Source organism: Cervus elaphus, chromosome 26 (genome assembly GCF_910594005.1).
Source record: "Cervus elaphus chromosome 26, mCerEla1.1, whole genome shotgun sequence".
Classification (NCBI taxonomy): domain Eukaryota; kingdom Metazoa; phylum Chordata; class Mammalia; order Artiodactyla; family Cervidae; genus Cervus; species Cervus elaphus.
Genome location: NC_057840.1, coordinates 32,423,456 through 32,449,409, shown reverse-complemented (window position 1 = coordinate 32,449,409; position 25,954 = coordinate 32,423,456). Strand labels below are relative to the sequence as shown.

Genomic DNA, 25,954 nt, shown 5'->3' with positions numbered 1-25,954 from the left:
AGTCTTGTCAGACCCTTCGTGATGGTTTCCAAGGGATAACAAGGGTCACTTGCTTTCTCTCTCCAACTCTCCTCTTTGTTTCACCTTCCTCTTTCTCACTGCCCTCTTCCCCACCTCCCTTTGATCAGAGAAAAAGGAAGAGTGCATTCATTCACTGACTCATTCATTGCTTGCCATTTGTTCACTCATTCATTCCAAGTGCTTTGTTGGGTGGCACAGACCCAGCAGTGAACAAGACAGTCAAGGTCCTTGCCCTCTCAGAGGAGTGTGGCCCAGAGGGTAAGGTCATGGTGACATGGGCGTTTACAGTGTAGACTGGTGAGTGCCAGGGAGGAGGAGCACTTTCTCGAGGGTCAGGTGGGGCTTCCAGAAGGCTTCCCCTAGGCTGAAGGCCGAGCCCCTAGCACTGGGGAGTGAGTGACTATGATGACTACAATTCCCAGCTGACTATGCTGGATTTTGTCAGTTGTTGGGTCTAGTTGCTTTCCGTGTAGTAAAGAGCCTGTTTAACCAGAACATTTTTTTCACGCATCAAGGTTAACTCTAAATTCTGCTTCCCAAGGGCAGAATGGGAATCCAACAGTAAGAGACTGTGAGTAGAACTGGATCCTGACATTTCTGAGGAAAATAACTGTGATGAACACCTACCAACCGGGCAATGGATTTGGATTTGGCAATGAGAGAATGGATTTGAATGAAAGGAGACACTGAACAGAGATGTGGAATTGATTAAACCTCATGGACTGAGGTCACGAAGAGTCAGACACGACTGAGCGACTTTCATTTCACTTCAGCTAAAATCAGAGTTGGAACGGGCCTGTAGAGGGAGCTCTCACCACCCAACCAAGCATCTTCAATTACTCTAAAAAGGAAGCTATTAATGCCTACCTTACCTCTCCTGCAGGAAGGAGTTGCTTACTTCACTATCCAGGGGGGAGAAGAAAAGTTTTGTCTGCCAGATGACAGCCAATCAGAGACTGACAGTCCAACCAATAAGAAGCATTCATACTTTGGATTCTTAGCTTCTTCCAATGGACTCTGATTATTTCAGCTCTTCCCAAGTGCCCTCTTTTCCTATTAAAAACAAGTTCCTCTTCCTTGTTCTCTGGCCTATGCTCTGCCATAACTGGCATATCCTGAACTGCAATTCTTCTGGCTGTTCTTGACTAAACTGGCTTTTGCTGGTTAAATAACTGGCTATTTTATTTTTGATGGTGACAGAGGCATTTTAAGTAGCAGCCATGATGTCACAAAAGCAGGTAGAGACCTGAATCTACCTGAGAATACACCATCAAAGTGGCAGCTTGGAGCTGTTAGGCTTGACATGGGCTCCCTTGGAGAATGGAGACCCAAGGAGAGTTTAAGTATGTAAGTGGTTCTAGTTGAAAGTGGAAGAGCATCCCAGTGAAATACCACAATTTGAGTTGGCAAACAAAGATTAATATAAAAGTGTGTGCCTAGGAATGACAAACCTAGACAGTATATTAAAAAGCAGAGACAATACTTTGCCAACAAATGTCTATATAGTCAAAACTATGGTTTTTCCAGTAGACATGAATGGATGTGAGAGTTGGAACATAAAGAAGGCTGACCACCAAAGAACTGATGCTTTTGAATTGTGTTGGAGAAGAGTTTGAGAGTGCCTTGGACTGCAAGGAGATCAAACCAGTCAATCCTAAAGGAAATCAGTCCTGAATATTCGTTGAAGGACTGATGCTGAAGTTGAAGCTCCAATACTTTGACCACCTGATTCGAACAGCCGACTCATTAGAAAAGACCCTGATGCTGGAAAAAATTGAAGGCAGGAGGAGAAGGGGATAACAGAGGATGAGATGGTTGGATGGCATCACCAACTCAATGAACATGAGTTTGAGCAAGCTCCTGGAAATGGTGAAGGACAGGGAAGCCGGGCATGCTGCACTCCATGGGGTCTCAAAGAGTTGGACATGACTGAGTGACTGAACAACAAAAAGGAACACAGTATATGACTTCTATACAGTAAAGAGGATATTGCACTGGGTGAGAAGGAAAATTTTCCGCTATCAAATAGCTTAACCAGAACAGAATCAAAGAGGGATAAATCCACTGAAGCTGTGTTCAGTTCACCCCGAATGGGAGACTACAATAATACTTGGCTATTAAATTTATATAATCTTGCCCAAAAACACTGCCTTTGGCTTTGAATTGTCTGAATGATCTTGCCCTGAAGTCACTGTTCCACATTCTGTAAGGGCCTAGGAACCCTAGTAGTCCAGGCAGTAAACTGTGTATGTGTGTTAGTCACTCAGTCGTGTCTGACTCTTTGCGACCCCATGAACTGTAATGCACCAGGCTCCTCTGTCCATGGGTTTCTCCAGGCAAGAATACTGGAGTGGGTTGCCATTTCCTTCTCCAAGGCAGTGAAATAGCTTTAAACTAAGGTGGTTCAGCCAGGTCTCTCCATACCTCTGTAGTTTACTAGCAGCACCCAAAACAGAAGCCCCTCAGATCCCGTGTTCTCTCATAATGTTATCTCCATGGCACACTGCTCTCCTGCCAGCTTCCTTCAAAGCTTAACCTTCACAGCTCACAGAAACAAGCTATTGTAACGTTCATAATAAGCATTAGTCATAATGTGAGGATAAGGGTGCTTGACTGAGCTGAGATGCAGGACACCAGCTGGGCTCACCACAAGCTAAGGGTCTGGCTCGAACATCTGAGATTCAGATTCATTCATTCACAAGTTATAGTATGCCTGCCGAATGCCATGAATCCTCATGTCACCTGAGACTAGTTGCAACTAAATATACAGCAGTTCTGGGTCTATTGTAATTTATGTGGAAGTGCTGTGAAAACTTGAATGCCATAGCTTTCCACCTTTTTCTTGGTCACAGACCGCTCTGAATGTCTGGTGAAAATTTGGACCCATTTTTAAGAGAAATACACACCAATATGCTTATGATGTTTTGCATATAATGTCAAGAAGTTCACACATCTTCTGGTGTACTATAGATTCCTTTATCTAAAGGGATTTATAAGTATGTTATTAATTAAGAGTATCTTTTTACATTTAAGTGAACAGCACAATGTAGATTTGTACATTTAGTGCCATCTCAGTGATACACTATACATAGCAAAGAATACATGTATATAGAAAAGCCTGGGAAGATATGCACTAAAATGTAAATATTTGGATGATGAGATTGTGGTTGGTTTTAATTTTCTTCCCTGCATTTTGTTTTGTTTTCCCAATTTAGAAATACTTTCACTAGTTAATTTGCACAAAAATAACTGTTTCTTGTGACATTATAGAAATACTGAACAGAGCTTTTGGATGCGCTGAGTCACTTCAGTCGTGTCCGACTCTGTGCGACCCCATGGACTGTAGCCCGCCAGGCTCCTCTGTCCAAGGAATTCTTCCAGCAAGAATACTGGAGTAGATTGCCATTTCCTTCTTCATCGGATTTTCCCAATCCAGGGGTGGAACCTGGGTCTTTTGCATAGTAAACAGATTATTTACCTACTAAGCCACCAGGGAAGCAAATCTAAAAAGACATTCTAGTGGGCACTCCTTTAGATGGCTGCTTCATTCACAGTATTTAGGAGTCTCGGGCCTTAGGTGAGCGTACCCTGAGAACCTTCTTCTGACCTTCTGATTGGTTCATGGAGGGGCGGGGCTTGACTCAGCTAAACCAATCAGTGTGTTTCCCCCAAGGTTTTTCTGAATTCGAGCAAGGAGCCAGTTTCTCTGTGGTGACAGAAGCTGTGAATGAGGTCTGGGGGTTTTGAAGCGGGAGGGGGCCATATTACCTGCTGGCCTGTAAATGAGAGAGAGAGAGAGAGAGACAGAGACACCCGGTAGTTCCTGGGGCCCAGCTGCTCCCCAGTCCTTCTTGCATTTTGTTTTTTTCAATTCTTCCTTTGCTTGTATACCTTTGACACGTAACAATAGATTTCCTTTTTGTCTGAACTAGTTAGAGCTGGGTTTCAGGCACCTGAAGCCAAGTCGACACAATTAGCAGAAGTATTATAAATTAAATGTATTATATTATATATTATTTTATATATAATGTATATTATACATTAATATATATATTTATATATTTATAACTACTCAAGAGTAAAATTTGACCCAAGCTGTGAAAGAAATGAAATCAACAATATTTCTTGACACAGAAAGTGGCTGGCTTAGGGTGCCTGGCTCTGTGCAGGAAAGAGGAGGTTCAAAGATCAGAAACAAACCAGCATGATTGGCTCAGGTCCTTAGATCGTTCTGTTCCTTTAGGAGGTAGAACTTGTCTTCTTGGCTCTGTGTAGAAACAGACAATAACAGGATTGTTCAAAGCTTGGTTATAGCCATAAAAATTACAAGTCTCTTCTCTCATTTATGAGCGTGATGCTCGGGATAACAAATCTACAAGTGAATGAAAGATAAATGTATTTTCCAACTCAATGAGCTAGAAATTAATCCCTGCATTAATTTGGCAACCTGAAAATATCTGAGCTCTGCTGAAGAGAAAAATCTCAGCAAATTGGTAGAGATGCTCTGCAAGAATAATCACTTTACATGTGAGTTTGTGCTCTCCATAGAATAGCCAGTTCCTTTTCAGTACATCTTTAGTTGTGATGAAAGTAGTGAAAAAATACTGAGACATGACTTAATTGTCTTAGGAACACTTGACACTATGAAATTTTAGAACAACTTTTTAAAAAATAATTCATCCAAGCAAAAGCTTCTTCAAATTCAATCTTATCCAAATCCCTACTGAAAGTGTGGAAAACTGTATTTTTTCCATGGGCAAATGTGTATTTCTATTGAGTTTAGAAATGGTCTGGCAAGGATAATGTTGTAGGTAGGCCATGATGGAGTCAGTTCCACCTTTGGAGGCTGGTTAGGGTTGCACAGTCAAGGGGAAAGAGTTTATACCCAGACTGACTCTAAGATAATGAGACCAATTTAAATTTTTTTAATTCAATATACTATAACCTGCATACTGTAAGTAAAAGCTATGCTCACATTTCTTGAAGATTGAGAGATATTTCTTATCACAATATTTTAAACCAAGACTTTGAGCCATTTGCCTGATATCTTTAGATGATTCTGGATTTATAGCTATGAAACCAGTATTTTCAACCAGGCTTCCAAACTAGTTAGAATCTCAGTGTTTACTTCATTGTGAGTTTTTGTATGAATTACTTAATTACTTTTCAGAAATGCACCGATTTTATTCTCATCAGCATAGTAAAAGTTTCACTATACTCTCTGCTGGACATTAGCCCACTTTTATGTCTTATGTTTTCATGTTTTGTTTGTCACGAAAGTGTCAACAGTGATGTCACATTGATTCAATTCAAATTTCTTTGGTTATTTATGAGGATTAAAAATTTTTCATGTTTTTAGCTTTTTATAGAACTAAGTTCTGAGAACTAACATATTTTTTGCACATGTTTTACTTTTCTTTATTGATTTATGTAAGTTCTTTATGTAGCAATTTCAATCTTTTACTGCCATTTCTGCTGCAAATATTTCCCCCATTTGTTATTTGCTTTTAAATTATGATTTTTTTTTTTTACCTCAGAGGGTCTAATACTTTTTTCTTTGTGATTTCTCCCACTGAGTTTATCTTTAAAGTCCTTCCTCACCCTCAAATCAGAGTCTACTTGCACATAACATAAATCTTATCTATTCATTGAAGCATGGAGGCCTATTTGGGGTCATAAAGCAAAATCATTTTAGTTTATTTATTTTTGTAGAATTGTAATACCGTTGATTTGCAAAGTTGTGTTAGTTTCAGGTGTAGAGCAAAGAGATTCAGTTATATATATATATATATTCTTTTTCAGATTATTTTCTATTATGGGTTATTATGAGATACTGAATATAGTTTCCTATGCTATACCATAGATCCTTGTTGCTTATCTAATTTTAAATATAGTGTGTATCTCTTAATCCCAAATTCCTCTTTATCCTTCTCCCTCTTCCCCTTTGGTAACCGTAAATTTGTTTTCTATGTCTCTGAGTCTATTTCTGTTTTGTAAATAAGTTCATTTATATCATTTTTTTTTTAGATTCCACATATAAGTGATATTGAACAGTATTTTTAATTTATGCTGTATTTTTTATTTATGCTGTTTTTAAAAAGAAAGAAAAGAGAAGTTGAGAAAAGAGGGCATAATAAAAGGGCAAATATCCATAGCCCTGAGATTCGAGCATGGTGGCTGGATCTGAGTCTCTGGGTAGAAGAGGAAGCTGGCAGAGACTTGCCTGTGTCCTCGTGGTGCTCCAGGGCTTCAGCCTGGTGTTCTGACCACAGTCAGGAAAATAGCTGGAGGCCTGGATTTGCTCACTACAGCCCCAGTGCAAGTTACAACTAAAACAGGAATCTCTCCTATCTCACCTGACCATCGCAGGGATTAAGTGCCCGGAAACCCAGGGATGAAATGACGGGGAGCCTTTTTGGGAAGGGAGGTTAAGTGTGGGGAGGCTGTGAAGCCTGATTCCTTACGTCTTTTCCTTCTCCCCGCCATGAACCTTTCTCATTCTTATGACCTGCCACCAAGCCATGGACACTAATGTATAAGGAATGGGAAAAGGGGGCATTTTTAGATTTCCACTCAAGCAAGCTTATGTCTTAATCCAAACACACTGCAGTTTTTCTCTTTATTTCCTCGAAACTAAATTTACACTAATAGGTAGGACATAGTAAAGCTTAAACCAGGTAAAATATAGGTCTTATTTCAGTAGAATCTCCCCAGGAAAGGCTTGTGTCCAGAATAAGAGCTTCAAAAAAAAAAAAAAAAGCCCTAAATGAGGAGCAGCTGTTTTTACTATGTTTAATCAAACTCTTAGGCCAAGAGTTCAAATGTTGCACTCTCATGGACTCCCAGGGGAACCCCACAGTTATGATGTAGTGAGCCTATCTAATGAATGAGAAAAAAGAATATTTCCTATATGTTGGCCGTGGAGGCATAATTTCGAAAAGGGAGCAACTGACAAGAAATCAGAAGTTTCTAGAATCCGTTCAGCTACTCTGTGACCTCATCTCAATCAATTTGCCTCTTTGAATTTCGGTTTCCTGTATATATTCCTATCCATATAGCTATCTACACAGAGGGCTAAGGTAACATATATGAAAGCATTTTTTAGCATTATACGGAACTATTCAAATGTACGGCACAGTATGTTCAACTGAAATAAAAATTCACCTCTGACTCCTAAGCTATCCAGTCAAATAAACCACTGTTTGCAGTTTTAATTTGCAAATTCAAAAATACTAATTTAAAACGATTTTAATTTTAGCATGTATATATTTGAATGCCAAGTAATATACATAAAATCCTCTTTGAAGATGAATATCAAGACTGGATATTAATCACAGTTTAGCTGGCCAATGCTATTAATAAATACCATTTATAATTATGGAAACTTTTTACCTTGTAATCATTTTAGTGAGAGGGAGACTCTAGATGCACAGGTTAATTATTTTCGGAATGAGAATGGTAATGTCTGATTCCTGTTTTTCTTGGGATATATGGATGGCCAGTCAGTTCACGCTGGTACTCATGAGGCTGAGATCAGAAATTTGCTTTTATGACAGTTAGTGTTGCCATGTTCTCAAATTGGCCTGAAGCAGTCTAAGATGGACACGTTTCTGATCCATCATCTTTGCTAGAAAAATTAAACACGTTCCCTTATTGATGGTGAATCAGGGCTCTGATGTCTACCCATGCTTACATGGAGGTCAAATAATGATTAGTGTAAAAGAGAAGAGATCACAGGACCTGGAAAGAAAAGACCTGTGTTAAGAAAACAAATAAACAAAAGAACTGTGTGTATTTTGGGTAGAGTAAATGAGAACTGAGTTTCCCACCTTTTTTTCACATCATGGCACATCTAGACATGGTTAAATTTGTGTAGCACCCTGCTGTTGCCTGGAGGGAATTGGGGGCCCAATCCCACTGCTTGTGCCCACATGGAGGGCTGAGGGCATCTACTGGGAACTCTGCCTCAGCAAGCAGGCTAATCTCAACACATCTACATATTCCAGCTGGCCCTCTCTACCCGCTAAGTCAGCTCTTTCAGCCCATCATCTCATTTCTATGACTTACATCTCTACCCGAGTTGGAAATATTTGAGTTAATGCTGTATTTTCCCTTAGCTCCTTTTGGTGCATTCAACTCAGCAAATATTTACTGTGCAGAGCACTGTTTTCCACTGATTGAAATCAGTCATGGAACCAACTTAAAGTTTTGGCTTCTGTCCTTCTCCACTCTCATGGCCAACACCCCAACCCATCCCCCGGGCACACGTGGGATGACTAACAGAGTTTTGCCTTGCATTTCTTCCCCTATTATATAGTCAGAGGCAGAATTCCATTCAGATGTTCCCCATTTCCTGCACGCCACCCATCGGCCAAATCTATCACAGAGGCTCAGGCAGGGAGCCCAGGGAGCTCAATTCACAGGGATCAGGATCCCAGAAGATGGAGTCTGTGAAGAAGGGCGGTGAATCGCGGGGGAGGAGGGGACAGGGAGAACAATCAGCTCACTTGCTAATTAATTTAGAAAGAAATGATTTCCTCATGTGACTTTCCTTTTCTGAAATGCCCCGGGGAGCTTCTCATTGCCCTTAGAGTAAAGTGCAAATTTCTTCCAAAATCCTCAGCAGTCAGCCTCGGTCCTAGCTTGCCTTTTTGGATATGCATCCTGACCCTGACACTTACTGTGCTACCTCGAGCTCATTATTTAACATCATGGGACCTTTATTTTCTATTATACACCCAGGGTACAAGACCTTTCCTGCAGATCTGCTGAAAGGGCAGCCTGATCTCTGTGCTTTAGATCTGCTCTGCTATTTTTGGCAAGTTCCGCTGTGGCCGGAGATGTAGCACAAAGCCGAAACCTTCTTTTTCAGTCAGGTTGTCACTGATTTCTCACCTCCTCCACATTTAGTCCCTCTGTGTGCCAGTGAGTTTTTGGATGTTAGAAGAATTTGAATTGAGAGTTATTTGAATTTTTGAGCTTGGGCTGCCATGATGAGAGGCAATATGGCATTCTTGACTTCTGACATCCTTGAGTCACTGTATTACTTTCTTTTCTTTTTATTTTTTCATTTATTTTTATTAGTTGGAGGCTAAATACTTTACAATATTGTAGTGGTTTTTGCCATACATTGACATGAATCAGCCATGGATTTACATGTGTTCCCCATCCTGATCCCCCCTCCCACCTCCCTCCCTTTCTTTTCTTTTTAAAAGATTCTTATTGGAATGTAGTTGCTTTACAATATTGTGCTGTTTTCTGCCGAACCGCAAAGTGAATCAGCCATACGTATATCTCCTCTTTTTTGGATTTCCTTCCCATCTGTTAGATCATCACACAGCATTGAGGAGAGTTCCTTGTGTAATACAGTAGGTCCTCCTTGTTTATCTGTTTTATACATAGTATCAGTAGTGCATATACGTGTCAATCTCAATTTCCCAATTCATCCAACCCTCTCCCCTTTTCTTCCTTGGTGTCCATATCTTTGTTCTCTACTTCTGTGTCTCGATTTCTTCTTTGTATTACTTTCTACTTACCTTTATAGCTGCAGTGGTGGGATTGCTTGAGGGTTATCATGATCACTGAGTCATCACATGAGTCACTTCTTGATCATCAAATCAGACTTTCAATCTTGTTATAATTATACAACACACTCAGGAAAGATCGTCTGATAAAGACTGAAAAAGACTGTAGTCATTTTAAAACTAAACTAAAGTAGGTTACACAGCCTGGGAGAAATAATGGCCTATTGATCAGTTGACAGTGTGTATGCTGTGTTTTGAATACCTTAACCATCACTTGCTTCTGGCTCATACTAAAGCCTTGAAAGAAAATAAGCAGGTATGGGAGAAAAATCAGGTTTGGAAAGACCTTGGGATTTCTTGAGTGATTCGTTATGGATACGACTCCCCCTAGTGTACTGAGCAACACAGGTCACCCCAATGTGCAGAAGCTGAGCTCAAGTTCAAGAGCTGAGTGTTCTTATCTTCAAACACCAACCTTATCTGAACAGCTTGAGATCTCTCTCTTGCCACTGTTTTTCTTCCTACTGTTTAACAAACCACAGACCAGAGAAGACGAGGGGCAGATGTCTTGCACACGATTTGATTTGAGCACCGTTGTCATGGAAGTACTGAATTGATTTGAGGGACCCAAATCAAATTAAAAAGCACAGACAATTTAAAAAGATTTTTTCAGGAGGGAGAGAAATGAAATTAGGGAGAATAAGCAAAATTAAAAGATGACCCTTTGTTAATTATTTGATGTTATTTGCCTTCATCTTCTATTTGTCAAAATGTTAATCATCGGTAAGTACATTTTCCTCAAGCAGGACACATGGACCATGATTGTGTTTTTTAGTCACTAAGTCGTGTCTGACTCTTTGCAACCCCATGGGCTGCAGCACGCCAGGCTTCCCTGTCCTCCACTATTTCTGAGAGCTTGCTCAAACTCATGTCCATTGAGTCAGTGATATCATCCAACCATCTCATCCTCTGTCGTCCCCTTCTCCTCCTGGCCTCAATCTTTCCCAGCATCAGGGTCTTTTCCAATGAGTCAGCTCTTTGCATCAGGTGGCTAAAGTATTGGTGCTTCAGCTTCATTCCTTCCACAGAATATTCATGGACCATCGGAAGACCAAAAAATGAACCATAACACAGAGAAAGAGACTCTTCCAATGAGGAAAAAATGACTTACATTAAAACTTATTTCTTCTCAGAGCATCATCTCCAGAATACTAGTTCCACAGGCTACCGAGTCTTACTCAGTAAGAGTTTCACAGCAACTAGTTTTGAGAAATGAAGGATTTGATAAAATAAACTGATTCTTCTAACTGCAGTATTCCTTTAGGCCCTTGGCATGCTCTGAAAATGTCACTGTGCTGTGTGACGAAAGTCTTCGAACTTTGGCATTTCAACAAATTAACACAGGGCTTTTCTCCCATGTACATCTCACACACCTGGCTTGTGAATTATCCTTTGGGAACATGCACTGGACTAGAATTTCATTAACTTTCAGTCAAAGACAGAGAACAAATAGGAGAGTGGGCCACAGGAGGAAAGAAAGCAGTACATTAGACACAAGTGGCAAAAAGGATGGCTGTAAGGAAGTCTGTGGTCAGTGTCATAGCTCTCCTTTGCCTGTGAAACGTTAGTAGCACAACATATTATAGTCTCCACCCGTGGCGGTTCTGTAGTGGAAAGCAGATCCTCAGAAAGATTTGCCATGCTGAACACATCACCAGCCCACAAGATCATTCCCAGATTCCTCCCACAACATCAGAACAGTGATGCCACTTCTGAGAAAGAGAAACAAGACTCTAAAAAGTACAGTACCCCATCCTTTCAGGTTTTCAGTTTTTATTGAAACTTTTCCTTGGAGCCCAAGAAAATAAAATCTGCCACTTTTTCCTCTTCTATTTGCCATGAAGTAATGGGACTGGATGCCATGATCTTAGTTTTTTGAATGTTGAGTTTTAAGCCAGCTTTTTCACTCTCCTCTTTCAACCTCATCAAGAGGCTCTTTAGTTCCTCTTTGCTTTCTGCCACTAGGGTGGTATCATCTGCATATCTGAGGTTGTTGATATTTCTCCTGGCAATCTTGATTCCAGCTTGGGATTCATCCAGTCTGGCGTTTCACATGATATATTCTGCACAGAAGTTAAGTAAGCAGGGTGACAGTATACAGCCTTCTTATACTGATTTCCCAATTTTGAACCGCTCTGTATTCCATGTAAGGTTCTAACTGTTGCCTCGACCCACATACAGGTTTCTCAGGAGACAGGTAAGGTTGCCTGGTTCTCCCATCTCTTTAAGAATTTTCCATAGTTTGTTGTGATCCACACAGTCAAAGACTTTAGCATATCCAATGAATCAGAAGTACATGTTTTTCTGGAATTCCCTTGCTTTCTCTATGATCCAACAAATGTTGGCAATTTGATCTCTGGTTCCTATGCCTTTTCTAAACCCATTTGGAAGTTCTCTGTCCTGCTGAAGTCTAGCTTGAAGGACTGTGAGCATAACCTCACTAACATCCAAAATAAGCACAACTGTCTGGTAGTTGGAACATTCATTGGCATTAACTTTTCTTTGGGACTGGAATGAAAACTGACCTTTTCCAGTCCTGTGGCCACTGCTGAATTTTCCAAATTTGCAGGCATATTGAGTGCAGCACTTTAACAGCATCGTATTTTGGGATTTGAAATAGGTCAGGTAGAATTCCATCGTCTCCACTAGCTTTGTTTGTAGTAATGCTTCCTAAGGCCCATTTTACTTCACACTCCAGGATGTCTGGCTCTAGGTGAGTGACTACACCATCATGGTTATCCGGATCATTAAGACCTTTTTAGTACAGTTCTTCTGTCTTCTTGCCACCTCTTCTTAATCTCTTCTGCCTCTGTTAGGTCCTTACCACTCTGTCCTTTATCATGCCCATCCTTGCATGAAATATTCCCTTGATATCTCCAATTTTCTTGAAATGATCTCTAGTCTTTCCCATTCTATTGTTTTCCTCTACTTTGCATTGTTCATTGAAGAAGGACTTCTTATCTCTCCTTGCTATTGTCTGGAACTCTGCATTCAGGGCTATATCTTTCCCTTCCTCATACACAACCTGTACTAATACACAAGGATGGTTTTAAGCTCCTTATTAACAGGATCAGAAATACAGGGTACTCTAAAGGATTTACAGGAAGCCTGTATTTAGTAGAAACTGTGACTTAAAGAGGAATTTTATAACTCACAGCTAGATAAATTCCCAGAGAGAGTGTTGAGAAAAACGGAAATCCACAGAGTGGTTTGCCTTGAATAATAACACTGATGCATGTCCAGTAGAATGGACATCTTCCTTTTGGCTTCATTCACATCTCAGAAGTGCTGCTTTCCATTGACTTACTGGTATGCTGGGCAACGGCACTTAAGACATGAGGGACTGAAGGCATTTGTAGACCTGAACTTATGTGTAATTCTATTCTCTTTTGCTGGGGACACAGCATTTAGGGCAGAAAACCTTGGTCAGCCCCAGAGGGACTGTGATTCTTAGTCTCTTAGCATATGGGGGTGGAGGGTGGGACAAGGTTCATCCCAGAAGCTGCTCTTGGTTGTCAAGGGACGTCCTGTTTTCTTCTTAATGCTTTCCAGCTGGGGTGACTTCAGGCCTGGGGAGGTCAAGTGCTTTACTCAAACACCCAGTGGAATCGACCAACTGGGACTTGAACTCGGGGATTTGCTGCTTGCCCTGGTCAGTCAGCGCTCTGCTTCCTGCTCTCCACCTCTTCTCTGAGCTGTACCCAGCAGCCAGCGGGCTGCGTCTGGTGCAGCCCGTCCGCCCAGCTGTCCCCACTCAGGACTGGAAGAAGAGGCATGTTACAGGTCAGGTCTCAATGTTCTGGCAGTGCAGCGTCAGGCAAATTGCTCCATGCCTGCTCAAAGCATACAGTGTCTGGCAAGAGTCAGATTGAAGATAGCTACACCCACACGCCAAGATTGGAAAAGGAAAAACTTAGCTCACACTTTTCCTTTGCATGGTGACTTTTCTTCCCTTTCCTTTTTTTCCTTTTTCTTTCTTTCTTTCTTTTTTAAAAGAGGGAATCCCCCTGTTTACAAGTTGAAATCCAAAATGCACAAGTGGTCAGTTTGCAATTCTGTGACCCATGAACATCTGTGGGCCTGGGTGCTCCCTGGGAATTGGCAGTGCCTGAGCTGTGAGCCAATCCTGCCCTAGCCAGAAAGGAATTCTTGGGAGAGTGCAATAGTCAGGGAGTGAGGAGGCCTGTGAGTGATCAGGGCCTCGTTGTCCTCTAGTTCTGGTTTTCCAGGGGCATGCCTGCACTCAGCTTCAACTTGTTTTATGAGCCACATTTGACTTTATTTTTTGAGATGGGTCCATCCGAAACACTTTACAGGAAGCAGAACACGACTTTTCATTTTGCCCTTAAGAAAACTAAAACTATAATTTGAGATGGGCAAATGTGGTCCAACTCTGTTTATCCAGAAACAAGAACCACGGTGTCCTCTGAGTGGGCTTCCCAGGTGGCGCTAGTGGTGAAGACCCGCCTGCCAGTGTAGGAGATGTAAGAGACTTGGGGGTTCGATCCCTGAGTCGGGAAGATTCCCTGAAGGAGAGCATGGTGACCCACTCCAGTATTCTTGCCTGGAGAACCCCATGGACAGAGGAGTCTGGCGGGCTACAGTCCATGGGGTCGTAAAGAGTCAGACATGATGCAACTGAATTAACTTAGCATGCACAGCAGGTCCCTTGAGTACAGAGAAAGATTTCAAATATTTATTTTGATACCGATCTCTAAGAACTGAAGTGTTTGGAAACCAACAGGGCCTCCATCTGGAGAAGAGGATCCTACAGCACCAACTCCTATAGAGTGGCTCCTATAGAAGCAAAGAGGACACCTCGCTTGCTGAGTTCAGGGGGCAGGAGGAACCGAGTGGGGCTAAATATGCCTTATTTCTACTGATGCTAGGTCAGTAGATGACTCCGGCTCTCTCACCATTTTAGAGTTTTAGTTTGGTAGATACTCAAAAGTTAAACAAACTAATATGAGTGGAAAAAGTTAGCCTGTGATGTGTTTACATCTTCCATCTGGATCTTGGTTTCCTCATCTGCGAAATGAGGGACCCGATGACTGCTGGACCCCATTGCAGCTCTCGGGTTGCGGGGGGCAGGGGGCGTCTGTGACTCTTTAGGCTTGCTTCTCTCATCTGCTCTAACTTTTCTGCTGTAATCTGGGTGTTATGGGCTGAATGGTGTCCCCATGAAAATCATATGTGGACCCCTGGTTCACAGTACCTTAGAATGTGATTAGTATTTGGACATAGAGTCTTTATAGAAGGGATCAAATTAAAATCAAGATTGTCAGGGTGGGCCTTAATCCAATTAAGACTGGGATCCTTATAAAAAGAGAATATTTGGATATAGACATGAAGGCACATGGAGTGAAGACCAACAGAAGACAGGGAATAGATGGCCATGTGTAAGCCAAGGAGCGAGGCCTCAGAAGAAACCAATCCCGCCAACATCTTGAGCTCAGATTTCCAGCCTCTAGAATTGTGAGAAAATACATTTCTGTTGTTTAAGCCATTCTGCGGAACTCTGTTATGACAGCTCTAGCAAACGAATACACTGGTTTACACCATAGTGAGCTTTCCGAGCTGTGAAAGAAGCTCCATGTGTGTGTGTTGGGTTTTTTTTTTTTTTTTAACAGATTCTTAACCCTGGTGTTAGCTCAAACTTGCCTTTTCTTTCGCAGGATATTCAAGATACTTTAAAAAATCATTTTCTTTGTTACCAGATGGAAGTAAGTTATTTTAGTAAAATAAATCTTTATTTTAACTTGAAGGGAATTTCACCATTTTGACGTGAATCTTTTTCCTGAATGGCTATGGATCATCATTTTGCCTTTTAAGAAATACTGCTATTACCTATAAAATTCATTTGAGGCCAAATAGCTCATTGGATAGGCCTGCAGGTAACAGCCCATTTATAAAGAACTTCAGACCACACAAGCAGCTCCAGAGTGGGACAGAATCTTAGTTTTGTTTAGTCCTTTTGCCTTTAAAGTGCACTCAAATAGCCCGTGACCGGGTTACAGACAAATTAAGTGATAAAGAAAGGTAACCACTTATCACTTCGCTGTTTACGACTCTCAGATTCTTACTTGAAGTAAAGCATGTTTTATTTTACCCTAACAGATTTTGCTTTCATTTAGTACCAAGATTCTGGTTCCAGTCACGTGGAATTGGACTGGAGTGTCCAGTGTCTAGAAAGCATGGAGATTCCCTGTCTCTCTGTAACTCCCAGAGAAACTTCTCAGAGAGAGCATTTGCGGATCAGAAGCCGCTCACCTCTGGAGGTTAGAGTCACCCAGCTGTGGAGGTGCTACATGTTTCGGGAAAGAGATCAGAGCACACATCAGACTACCTGAGATGGGAAGCCTTATCTTCCCACGTGACCACAGGCCGGCAGCGTAGATCCCTCCTGTCAAGGCTGAGGATTCCAACCAAGCACCCTGACACCCAACCAACCACTGCACATAACAACAAAAGCATCAATCTAATTATAGGAGTGTTTCCAGATTTTTAACAATGCATCTTTCCCCAAATCACATCTTAAGGAAGAAGCTTTGGCCCATTAAGCAGGCTGAGGGGGCAGTGAGAATCTGCAGGCACTTTTATTTCCAGCTATCAACAGAATGGGAAAAAATATCAACTTATTTATATTCATTTATTTACACAGGTAATGAATAAGTTAAGGAACACTTCATCTCAAACACAGATTGCTTTTATTTTAGCTAAGCTAATGTTTCAGTTCCATATATACTTTTGAATTTCCATCAATGTCAAACACCATTTTTTCTTTCTTCTTGAAAAAAAAAAACAAAAACAAAACGATTTACAAGCACTTTTAGGGCACTCAAGGAAAGTAGACTGAAGGTTCATAATAATAATTTTCCTTTTAAAAAACATCCATCAGACCAAAATAAAATCATTTTAATTAACTCCTTCCTGAGTAACTAAAACCTTGGAATGTGCTGAAAGGTTATAATAAATAAGGCAGTCAAAGATCAACCAGCTTAAAATGTATTTTTTAAATTAAACTATGTAAAATGTACAATATATTTCATGAAGTACAAACTGTGTTGGGCTCAGGGCCAGAGAAATGTTGTCGTGTGTGCCAAATAAACTGATGAAGTGCCTTGACTTCTAGGGCCCAGAGGCTGTTTGTTGGGCAAAATTACATCAAGTCCTGGTAAGTAAATCAGTCAGCCTCTGATGGTACAGTGAGTACTGCTGACAATGATTGCTTTTGAACACACAGGTAGAAGTGCTCACATGCACTTGCATTAAGAGGATGCATTTTTTAAAGATGACCAATTGTCCTGATGTCCTGACAACAGCAGAGAACACTCAGCGGACCTTATTTTCAGATAGTGGGACTGCACAGTGTGTAAACTAAGGATTGTTCTCTATAGGCAATTTCAAAGAAGTGATTCACAACGTACCAGGCAATAGCTCTTACTCTATGTTGACTATGACAGCTGTTCTCTGGGTTGAGTTTTAAAGTAAGCCTAACAATAGGGCCCTGGTCTCTCTAAGCAGGACAAAGGATATTTCCTCTTCTAAGCACATTTCCCTGCATCACTTTCCTGCCCCAGTTCTCTGAGACAGAAGGGAGGCTCACAAGTGGCCAAATGCTGGACTCTGTGCCTCTGTGGTCCCAGCCTTCACTGGACTCCTGCAGGGTGGAGCCTTCTCAATACATCTCATGATAAAGTAGCTTTAGTGCACACTTGACAGGTTCCAAATGACTTGCTTTATATCTTGGCTACCGTCCAATTTTAGTGAACGAAGAAAAAATTCTAGAGAGACTTGTTGGTTTCTGAAAAGTAGAAAATGTGTAGCTTGTGTAAAGTCTGAGTCTTATTTACTGTGAAGTATTCCCAACTCACACTTTGCTAATGCTCCTGAAGGGCTGGCTCTAGGGGAAAAAACCTGAAGGAGACAAAATTTGTCCCTAGGATCCTGCCTGCCACCACCACCTTCACTGCTGCTTGTAGGCCGACTGTGTATTATCTGCCCAGAAGTATACGTGTTTTTGGAAGGGGATGGTCACAGATGAAGACATTTCAAAATCCAAAGAAATAGATTCCTGATGATTGAACCAAGGCATCACGCAGAGGGGGCATGTGATGGGAATGGGCTGGAGAGGAGATATTTTAAAGGAATGGGACTGCCCAGCTTCTACTCAGATCACTTTGGGGGCGGACACTTACTCATGAAGCTGGCCAAGCAATCTCTTACCCAGAAACTCCTGCTTTTCTTACTGACCTCCTAGTAAGGGTTTCTCAGGAGGGAGCTGCTTCCATAATAAGTGGACTTCAGTTTGACTGCTGCTTGCACAGAACTCAGCATCACTTTCCACCCAAAACACGTACCTCTTAAGGGACCAGAAGGTGAAAGGTACAAGCTACCTGGGACCCTGCTGGCCAGGGGTGTGCCTGGTAGATCATGCCCTGTCTGTGGTCAGGCTTAGACCTTAGGCCACAGGAATCAAGTGTCAGAGCTACAATCAGTTCCTGGATTTCCAGGTAAAACAATGCCGATGAGAGATGTTTCGTACAGGGGGAAAGGACATAGTCATGCCATTTTCCTAGGCCACATGTCCTTCAGAGTCGATATGTCTTGCCTGTGCTCTTCCTTACACAGCCAACAAATTCTTTTCCCGGCTATGCTACTTTGAAGTCTGGCAGAATGGAGCTTGTGAACAGAATGTCTCAATGGAGCCTGCCATGCACTTTGACCTTGAGAGGTACTCAAGGCTCTGGACTGATCGAAGGTGTGGCAGAAGCCGACTTGCTCTTTCAGAGACAATACATGTGCTGCTCTGGGTGAAAGTGTCCCCCGAGATGGACCAGGGGCAGAATTCTACCCGTGTGGGTAGAAATCACTTATCCAGGGACATCCTCCCTTTCTGATGTCCTTATCTGTCTTACCATTTCCTCTTAGAGCCTTCTCGAGTAGGCTTCCTGGTCTCTGCAGTGGTTTTGCATTTTTACTGAAATATACAAGTCTGGACATTTTCAACCACTGAGGTAATACTTTTACAGGTGACAAATGATGAGTTCCTGGGCTGTAGGCTCTGTTTCTCCCTCCTCTCTCATTTATACTCGGGGAAGAAAAGCTATTTTTTATGACAAGATGCCTTGTGATGGAGTCGTCTAGTGTACCTGGGAAGGACCCAAGGAGCCAGAAAAACACAGAATAAAATTAAAACAAATAAAGCCCGCAAAACCGGGCATCTCCCAATGACCCCAACCTGTGGGAACGTTTGTTCTTTTTAATGCTGTGAAGCATTCATTTCGTCCCTTAAGGATTTTTTTCTTCCCCCAACACACACACACACACACAAACTTTCTGGAAAGGGAGATTAAGCCACTGGAGGCAACACAGCACTGGCATCACCTCTTATAAATATCTTCGAGCCACTTCTCGTCGTCTTGTTCCTCGTCGTCAATGGGCTCCTCGGTTTCCAGTGGGGTCGGAATGAAGAACTGGGGTCTCAGCGGCGGGCGGCTGACCCGAGACTTGAGTCCGAACTTGCGCTTCAGCAGGTGGAACTGCTCCTTGACGTAGTGGTAGAACTCATACTCATATCTCATTCGCTGGTAGAGGATCTGCACGGCCTCGGCGGAGGGGACGGTCTTCTTCACCGTCACGGTCATGTTTCCGAGTTTCCTATGCTCTGGAAAAGAAGCGGGGTTGCACATGAGCCAGAGTCTGCGATGTGCCAGCTTAGAGAGGATGGAGGTGAGCTCCTGAGTTACCTGGTGACCCTGGCGGCTCCCAAGGAAAGAAACTCAACCAACAGACCAGGACGAGAAGGGAAGAGTGGCTTCCCAGCAACGCTGGGAAAGATTTCATCGTATCCCAGGTGTTACTGTCAACACAAGACGACTACACCTAAACTAGCTGACATCCCCTTTGTGAGATGTGAACTGATGGAACTTGATCAGGATTCAGGGCTACCTGTAAGTGATACAGTCTTTTGAGCACAACATCTACCTGCTTTTCATCTTTTATTTCCTGTTACTTTCAGAAGGAAGCACAGAAAAAGGCTGTCTCACCACTTTCTAATCATCTTGGTTTCTTTCATTTGAAAATATGGACGTCCCGGGGATCTTCCTGACCCAAGGATCGAACCCAGGTCTCCTGCATTGCAGGCAGATTCTTTACCAGCTGAGCCACCAGGGAAGGTCAGTTGTCTAAATTTGTCATCACCAGATTTTCAACATGTACACGTGACAGGACTCATCAAAACCTGATTTTTGCCCCCTCAGTGCTCCAGTGGAGTCAAATTGCTCTTGCTTCCTTGTTGATAACTCAGCGGCATCTTTCAGGCCTTCTAGGACTTCTTAGCATGACCTCACAGCACCTATGGCCACGCACGCCATCTCGGAACTGCCTTCCTGTGGCGTCTACAGGAGCATTTCCCCGGTGGTCCTGCTCTCCTGATTGCTCCTTCAGTGCTCCAGGCCCAGGGCTGTCTGTCCCTTACATATTAGTGCTCCCAGGTCTCCGGTCCTGCCTCTTCCCTCCTCCCTTTCTTCCCCTCTGACCAGTTTCATTCCGTCTTCCACCCTCTAGTTTTCATACCACTGTGGACACACAACCTAAAGTTTATATGAAACAGTTATGGCTTCTCAGTCCTTTTGTTTTCCACAGAGCTGCCAAATAATTGGAAGGTAAATGACATTGCCAGGGGGTTATTTCATGGTCAGAAATAGGAGTGCTAAAAAAAATAAAAATTAAAAAGTAGGAGTGCTGTTTTGTCGCAGGAGAAGCAGAGATTCAGATGCAATCAACACTGATGGCAAATATCTCTTATGGATTTGGATTATGCCCATCTGTATGTGATTTTATTTAATATTCCAAATCAGCCTGTGGGGTGTCATGGCCCCTATCTTGCAGATGGGGAAATAGAAGCTCTTGAAAATTAAATGACTTGCCCAAGGTCATGGCTAGTGAGTAAGCGACAGAGCTGAATTGGAGCCCAGGTCTCTCATTTGTGATGAGGTTTCCCCTAAGTACTGGGCTGTAACCCATGCAGCTTTTGTGAGCCTGCAGAAAATTATCACCTTCATTTGGAAAGACTAGAGGGCAGTTTGCCTTTTATGGTTAGCAGAGAATTTTTAAAATCACATTTCGAAGACATATGGTTAAGTGTCTTGCTCTACAATAATCAGCGCTATGGAAAAGTCATTCCAGTGCTAAGTGTTCTACATTTTTGTAAAATGCCAGACTTTCCCTCCAAACAAAACAAAGCTACGTGAACTATGGAATCAGCCTCTCTCCAGATTGCCGTAATAGCAGTACTAGAGGAAGTTGTTAGGAATTTTTGGAGACTGTTGTTATTTCAGCCAGAAAACAATCATGCTTTAAAAATCCATACTTATTATCAGCATCCTTTGGGGAGTGAGGCAGCCCTTGTTAGGTGGGTATATACTGTCGAACATAACCATCAAGAAGTGGAGAACTAACTCCACGTGGATCTTTTGAGAAGCAGGACCCCAGAGATGACGTTGAGGAGCTCACGTCTCATGGGTCCCCTGGCGAACATTTCAAAAGAAGACTCAAATACAGAGCAGCTTCCATTAAGGCAGGGGAGGCAAGCGGGCAGTCTGAGATCTGACTGGCGGGCTATGTGTTATTTGACCTGAGGGTAATTTTTTTTTTTAAAAGAAATCGACTTAGTTGTTTTAAGATTTGGTCTATTTCACAAGGAAGTCTGGATTTCTGGCTTCTCTCAAAGTGAGGCGATATTCTTCTGGAGCTGAGCAGGGCTACCCCTCACTGCTGGAGGTCACAGCTCTCCGTTTTGTCTCAGACTCTAAACGCCAGTTCATTCTTTTATGTTACCTGCCTGGCTGCTACAGAAATTTGAATTTTAGGCTTCCAATTAAAAGGTTTTGAAATTCTGAGTTACAGAAACCTAGGAAGCAAGTGCTTTGTGTCCAAATTAAGGCTCTAGTTTGAGCTCATTTGTGTATCCTGTCCTCATTTGTGTATTTATGTCACCCTTGCTCCTTACTTTCTGCATTTATGGAATGAGTTTTCTGTACCAGGCATAGGAGTTACCAGTGGTGAATGTGACTTTATCATCATTATCATCTTTAGGCATTTCTGAGTGCTTTTTCAGTGCAAGGACTGCTAAGTTATCTAGCATGCATTTAATCTTTCCAAAGTGAGGCAGGCTCTCTTATTATCACCATTTTACAGATGTGACATTGGAATTTGGTACCTTGGCTCAAGGTCACACAGCTGGTAAGTGGAGAAGCCGCAAGTTGGGCCTGAGACAGTCTGACTGCTGAGCCCAAACTCTTAACCCTTCATGTTTCTTATGGTTCGACGGAGCTCACAGTATAAGCTCGTGGGCCTGCTCACCATGGGGGCAGACAGGGCGTTCCTCTGATTGGTTTCATAGCATCAGTGTTTCCTCACCTTGGTCAGAACCCCCTAGTAGAGGGACCAAGCCCAGTGAGCTTGTCTTAAGTACTCCACATGGAGTTGGGTCTTCTTCTTCTTCTTCTTTTTTTTTTTTAAAGAAGCAATCTTTTTCAAGTGCAGTAACTTTGGTTTTGTTTTTTAAGTTTTTATTTAAAAATGTTTTGGCTGTGCCATGCAGTATGCAGGATCTTAGTTTCCCGGGCCAGGGATCAAACTTTCATCCCCTGCAGTGGAATCGCAGAGTCTTAACCACGGGACCACCAGGGAAGCCCTGAGTTGGGTCTTTCATAACTACTATAAGGATTCGATCATGTAGATCGGCTATGTGCGCCAGCCTGAACGTATAGGGTACATCTCTCTGTGCGCGCACATGTGTATGTTTCCAAAAGATGGAAAACTTTTAGGAGGCCCCCGAGCCACCTTGAAACTTCAAAGAGAAATTTCCCTGGATTTGTTGTCTTCACACACCCACCAGTTCCACCTAGCTGCTCTCCTAACGGAGCCTGTTACGCTGAGGATGTCTGGAGACGGCTGGTACCCCCTCAGTCCTTGTACTTTCATAGCTCCGCACCTGGGGAAACACAGCGCCCTCCACTCAGGCTCCTGGAGTGAAAGAAAGAAACCAACAGAAGGAAGAGGATGGAGTCCGGCCTGAAGAAGGCTGACTGTGTCTGTGAGGTGCAGAGACAGCCAAGTGGAGACAAAGGCAGTATCTGAGCGTGCTTCTTAGAAAATCCTCAAGAGACCCATGAATGCCGGGTCTACGCTCACATCTGGGGTTTTTCAGCTCCCACTGGAGTCTATAAATTCCAGTGCTTAGCTTTGTGGTTCAGTTGCCTTTTGGGAATAACAGTGCTGGCTATGGCATGTTTTTTTGCCCCTGTCCTTTAATTAATAAATACATTTTGGCAAAGGAAAGCTGTGGTTTCAGCTGACTTTTAATTTTTTTTTTCACTTTTCTTATTTACCTTCAGGGATTGGCCAAAGAAGACCCATTAAATCATAATAATTGCTGAAAATTTCCTCAAAGTAGGCACTGGCTTTGAGGTGTGAAATGATCAGAAGGGCAAACAAGCAAGCAAACAGAAAACAACTTCTGATCTCTTTATTTGAATAGCAAACGAAGGATGGTTTTTTTTCCCTTACAGACATGTCCAAAGTCAGCCATAGAGTCAGGACTGTGTGAGGACAAACTCTTCCAGGCTCCCAAGTTTCTCGCTTCTCACTGAGAAGTGGCTCTGAATGGGGACCCTTTCTACACTGCCAACCCCCAATAACAGAAAATTCTGCAGTTGATCATCCAATGTCGGCAGAGACAAAAAAAACCCAGCCTATACAATAAGGTCGGTTGGAAGACTGCTGAGTTGTGTCAGCTTGCTGAATTATTAAAGCTTTATAAAAAGTGGCATAAACAGCTCAAAAACCAGCCTTCCCCCGCATTCTTTCCCCAACCCATCAAAATAGCATCCCCTTCATCTGCACAGAGCTCTGTGGATTAGCATGTTTTCACTCTATCGTCACAACAATCCATTTAACCTGAAGACATGAGAGGTCACAGGACTGGTTTGGGGTTGCATAAGTGACTGTCCTGAAACTAGAAATCGAGCATTCTAATTCCCAGTCTAGCACCTTTTTGCTTCATCACTGGCTGTTAATTTCCAAATTGAGTGGAAATCTATAACCACCCACTTCTCCTTGCCCTGTGTGTATTCTGGCATTAAGGACATCGGTTGAAAAGAAGGGCTTGAGTGTTCTAAGTCAAGGGGAATGCTTTGGTAAGTCTGGGAGGATCTGGTGAAAAACCTGCAAGCCAGCAAAAATGTTTTCAGACTGAAAGAGACTGTGTCTTTTTCATTTTTAGATCCCCAGTGCCCAGCTCCATGCCTGGCACATAACGACCCTCAATAAAGGTTTGTTGATTTGAAACCTGTATGTTAAATCCATCTGTAAGACAGGATTAATGCGAAGGGCAACTTTTGGTGTTGACTGTACATATTTTTTTTTTTTTTTTGCTAAATTCTTTCCTTAGTGGAAGGTCCTGCCTGAGCAAACTTTCCATGTCTAGAAATCAAATTTCTCTAGGGTAGGCTGATAGGGGAGGTTAGGCTCACAGGTCCTTCAGGAAAGGCAGCATTATTTGCTTTTCTGAGCCACTCCATTGGAGAACGCTGTGTTATGGTGACAGATCATTTCATTGTTGGTGGTCAGTTGCTAAGTCGTGTCCAACTCTGTGACAGCATGTACTGCAGCACGCCAGGCTTTTCTGTCCTTCATTATCTCCCAGAGTTTGCTCAGATACTTGGATAGCAAGGATATCAAACCAGTCACTCCTAAAGGAAATCAACCCTGAGTATCATTGGACAGACTGATGCTGAAGCTGAAGCTCCAATACTTTGGCCACCTGATGTGAAGAAAGACTGAAGACAGGAAGAGAAGAGGATGACAGAGGATGAGATGGTTGGATGTCATCTCAAGATTGAAGGCAGGAGAAGGGGATGACAGAGGATGAGATGATTGGATGGCATCACCAACTCAGTGGACATGAATCTGAGCAAACTCCGGGAGATAGTGAAGGACAGGGAAGCCTGGCGTGCTGTAGTCTATGGGGTTGAAAGAGTCAAACATGACTTAGCGACTGAATAAGAAATGTTGCACTAAGGGACTTTTACTACAAACATTAATACCTATGCAGAAACATATAATACACACCATGACCTTGTGGCTAATGAGTTTATGTCACATGTATTATTTACAGTCATTCGTTAAAAAAAATCTAAACACTGTTGGGGCAATAAAACATCTTTGTGACCTAATTTTTCTATATTAATGTTGTTCAATTACTTAATTTGTCATCATTTGGGGTACTTTTTAATTGCTAGTTCTCCAAAAGCAAAAGAAAATGTTTCCTTGAGAAGAAAAACATTCATTCCGATCACATGCACTTGACCCAAGTGCAAAGGGCTTGCTGTGAACATAATTTAAACTGTGGCTCTTTGGCTAGTCTTGCACGCTCTCTGGGGGAAGAACTTCAGACCAGCCCATTGGGAGTATCCTCAGGGAAAGGACTGCAAAGGACAACTTCCACAGTGACCTTGGAAAGGCTCCATTCAGCACGAAGTGCTCCTGTCTGCACAGGATGCCTGCCCGTCGAAGGCAAGCAGGCTAGGTTCCTTCATTGTTCTCCCAGGGCACTGCCGAGCAAACGCTGAGAACTTAACTTTTTTGCATGTTTGTGTGTTAGTCACTCAGTCATGTTTGACTCTGTGTGACCCCATGGACCATAGCCATTCTCTTTTCCAGGGACTCTTCCCAGCACAGAGGTTGAATCCAGTTCTTCTGCAATGGCAGGTGGATTCTTTACCATCTGAGCCACTAGGAAAGCCCTTAACTTTTTAAATGTAATGCTAAATATCACTTACCAGCAACCTGTCTGTATGCAAGATTGAACAGTGACAAGCTATGCACCCAACAGGGCCACAAGCTGAGGTCATCCATGGATATTGCTTTACTGCCCACGACGCAGATTTTTGCAAAAGCAGTGGCTCTTTCGAGCTTTGCCATACTGACATTATATTTGGACTGGTTCATAATCTTCAGAACTCTTAAAAGTCCCTCTAACGTAAATAACAAGGAAATCACAGACCTGCCCCGTGAAGTCTCCCTCCCCACCCCTCTTCATCTGTCAAACGAGCATAATGGAAAAACGATGTCGCCCTGGCTCTGGGCCAAAATAAACAATCTGGAAATACTGTGTAAACCCAGCTGCTGCACCAGAGGACAGAGGCCTCGCTTTATGACCTCCAAGATGGTTCACCATATGCAAAATAACAAAACCTCACCACGGGCTTGCCATCTTTTCTGATCCTGGGCTGCTTTTGGCATCTCTCCCTCGATCGAAGTAAATGCACACCTACTAAAGC

General features: G+C 42.5%; 1 protein-coding gene across 1 annotated transcript in view; it reads right to left on the bottom strand.

The window, feature by feature from the left end:
- Window positions 1-16,235: 16,235 nt before the first annotated feature.
- The window catches only part of UST (uronyl 2-sulfotransferase), a 301,747-nt gene continuing 292,028 nt past the window's right edge, over window positions 16,236-25,954 (bottom strand). The window contains exon 8 of the mRNA XM_043888418.1: window positions 16,236-19,272. Within this exon, the coding sequence (XP_043744353.1) occupies window positions 18,989-19,272 (284 nt within the window). The 3' untranslated portion in view covers window positions 16,236-18,988. The remainder of the gene's footprint in view (window positions 19,273-25,954) is intronic.